We start from the raw sequence: 1,903 nt of genomic DNA on the forward strand, positions 1-1,903 counted from the left end.
GATTCATGGTGTTGCAAAGAGTCAGACACGACTAGGTGAATGAACTGATTGTTTTATTGGATTTCAGTTAGATGAGGACAACTGAAAAGAAGGAAAAAAGATGATTTGAAGTGTTAAACATAAGATATATTGAAAATTAATTTTTACCTAAATTTACCTGTTATCTAATCAGGATCATATTTGGCCTTTATAGTACATGTTTCCAAATTCCATTCATGGAAATTTTTATTGGGTTGGTAGAGGTGTTTAAATAAATTAAAAATTTTTACTTTAAGAATTATTTATTTCTATTAACTGAATAAAAGAAGTAACCAGAAAACTGGTCACTGTCACCTTACTTTGTAGACACAAGTCTCCTGAGTGCACCCTTTACATCCTTATTTCTCAGTGTATAGATGACAGGGTTCAACATGGGAGTCACCAAGTTGTAGAAGAGGGTAAGGAATTTCCCTTGGTCCTGAGATGAATTATTTCCTGGTTGCATATACATGTAGATAATATTCCCATAAAACAAGGAGACTACAGTGAGATGGGACCCGCATGTGTTGAAAGCCTTCCTCCTTCCTGCCGCCGACTTCATCCTCAGCACTGCAAGGGCAATGCAGCTATAAGAGATGAGGATGAACGACAGGGGCACCAGAATGATGATCACTGATAGGATGAAAACAGTGCTCTCTACAGCCACTGTATCCACACAGGCAACTTTTATCAGAGCCGGCATCTCACACAGGAAATGTTTCACCCTGCATCTCCCACATCGTGGCAGTTTCATAGTCACTGGAGACATAACCAGGGAGTTGAGAAGTCCAACTCCCCAGGCCACAGACACCAACTTCCAACAGAGCTGAGGGTGCATGAGGACAGAATAGTGGAGGGGCTTGCAGATTGCAGTGAAGCGGTCATAAGCCATGACAGCCAAGAGAACACATTCTGTGCCACCCAGTCCCAGGAACATGAAGAGCTGGATGGCACAACCCACATAACTGATGGTCTTATCTGGGCTGCCTAAGTTGAAAAGCAGCTGGGGGATAGAACTGGTGGTAAAGCAGAGATCTAGGAAGGACAAATTAGTGAGGAAGAAGTACATGGGCGTGTGAAGGCTGGGGTCTAAGCGGGAAACCAGGATGATGACAGCATTGCCCACCAAAGTCACAAGGTAGAAGATGAGGACAAACACGAAGAGGATCTGCTCTAGCTTGGGTCTGTCTGAGAAACCCAACAAGATGAAGCCTTCCTGGCAACTCTGGTTGGTCATGACAGAGGATAATCAGTACACATCTGCAGGGGAGCAAATAGTAACACATTATATTCTTCATGAAGCAGGCTAAGGAATTCACAGAGAGAGGTGGGTCATATCAAGTAATTATGTAAAATAATTACTTAAAATTTCAATATTACATGTAGGTATAAATTATGTATTTTAGGAAGACTATCTTTTAATAATTCTCTTTCTTTTGGATCCCCCCAATTACAATTATTGTGGAATATTAGGAAAACACAGATATACATGAAGGATAGGAAAAGATTACCCACATCCCAGAAACAACCACACTGCAATATTGATTTATTTCTTTTCATTCTTTTGAGTATATGTAATTTATGGCATATATAAATTTATGGCATATTTCCCCCCTTATGGCAGAGAGTGAAGAGGAACTAAAAAGCCTCTTAATGAAAGTGAAAGAGGAGATTGAAAAAGTTGGCTTAAAGCTCAACATTCAGAAAACTAAGATCATGGCATCTGGTCCCATCACTTCATGGGAAATAGATGGGGAAACAGTGGAAACAGTGTCAGACTTTATTTTTGGGGCTCCAAAATCACTGCAGATGGTGAATGCACCCATGAAATTAAAAGATGCTTACTCCTTGGAAGGAAAGTTATGACCAATCTAGATAGCATATT

The 1,903-nt window shown here is 40.2% G+C and overlaps 1 protein-coding gene across 1 annotated transcript; it reads right to left on the reverse strand.

Annotated features, from left to right (window-relative positions):
• Positions 1–334: 334 nt before the first annotated feature.
• LOC133235948 (olfactory receptor 2W3-like) lies at positions 335–1,270 on the reverse strand. The gene has a single exon (XM_061397716.1). It carries the CDS (start codon positions 1,253–1,255, stop codon positions 335–337), a length of 921 nt encoding a protein of 306 aa, XP_061253700.1. The 5' UTR covers positions 1,256–1,270.
• Between the last annotated feature and the right edge of the window lie 633 nt (positions 1,271–1,903).

This window comes from Bos javanicus, chromosome 23, assembly GCF_032452875.1.
Source record: "Bos javanicus breed banteng chromosome 23, ARS-OSU_banteng_1.0, whole genome shotgun sequence".
NCBI classification, from domain to species: domain Eukaryota; kingdom Metazoa; phylum Chordata; class Mammalia; order Artiodactyla; family Bovidae; genus Bos; species Bos javanicus.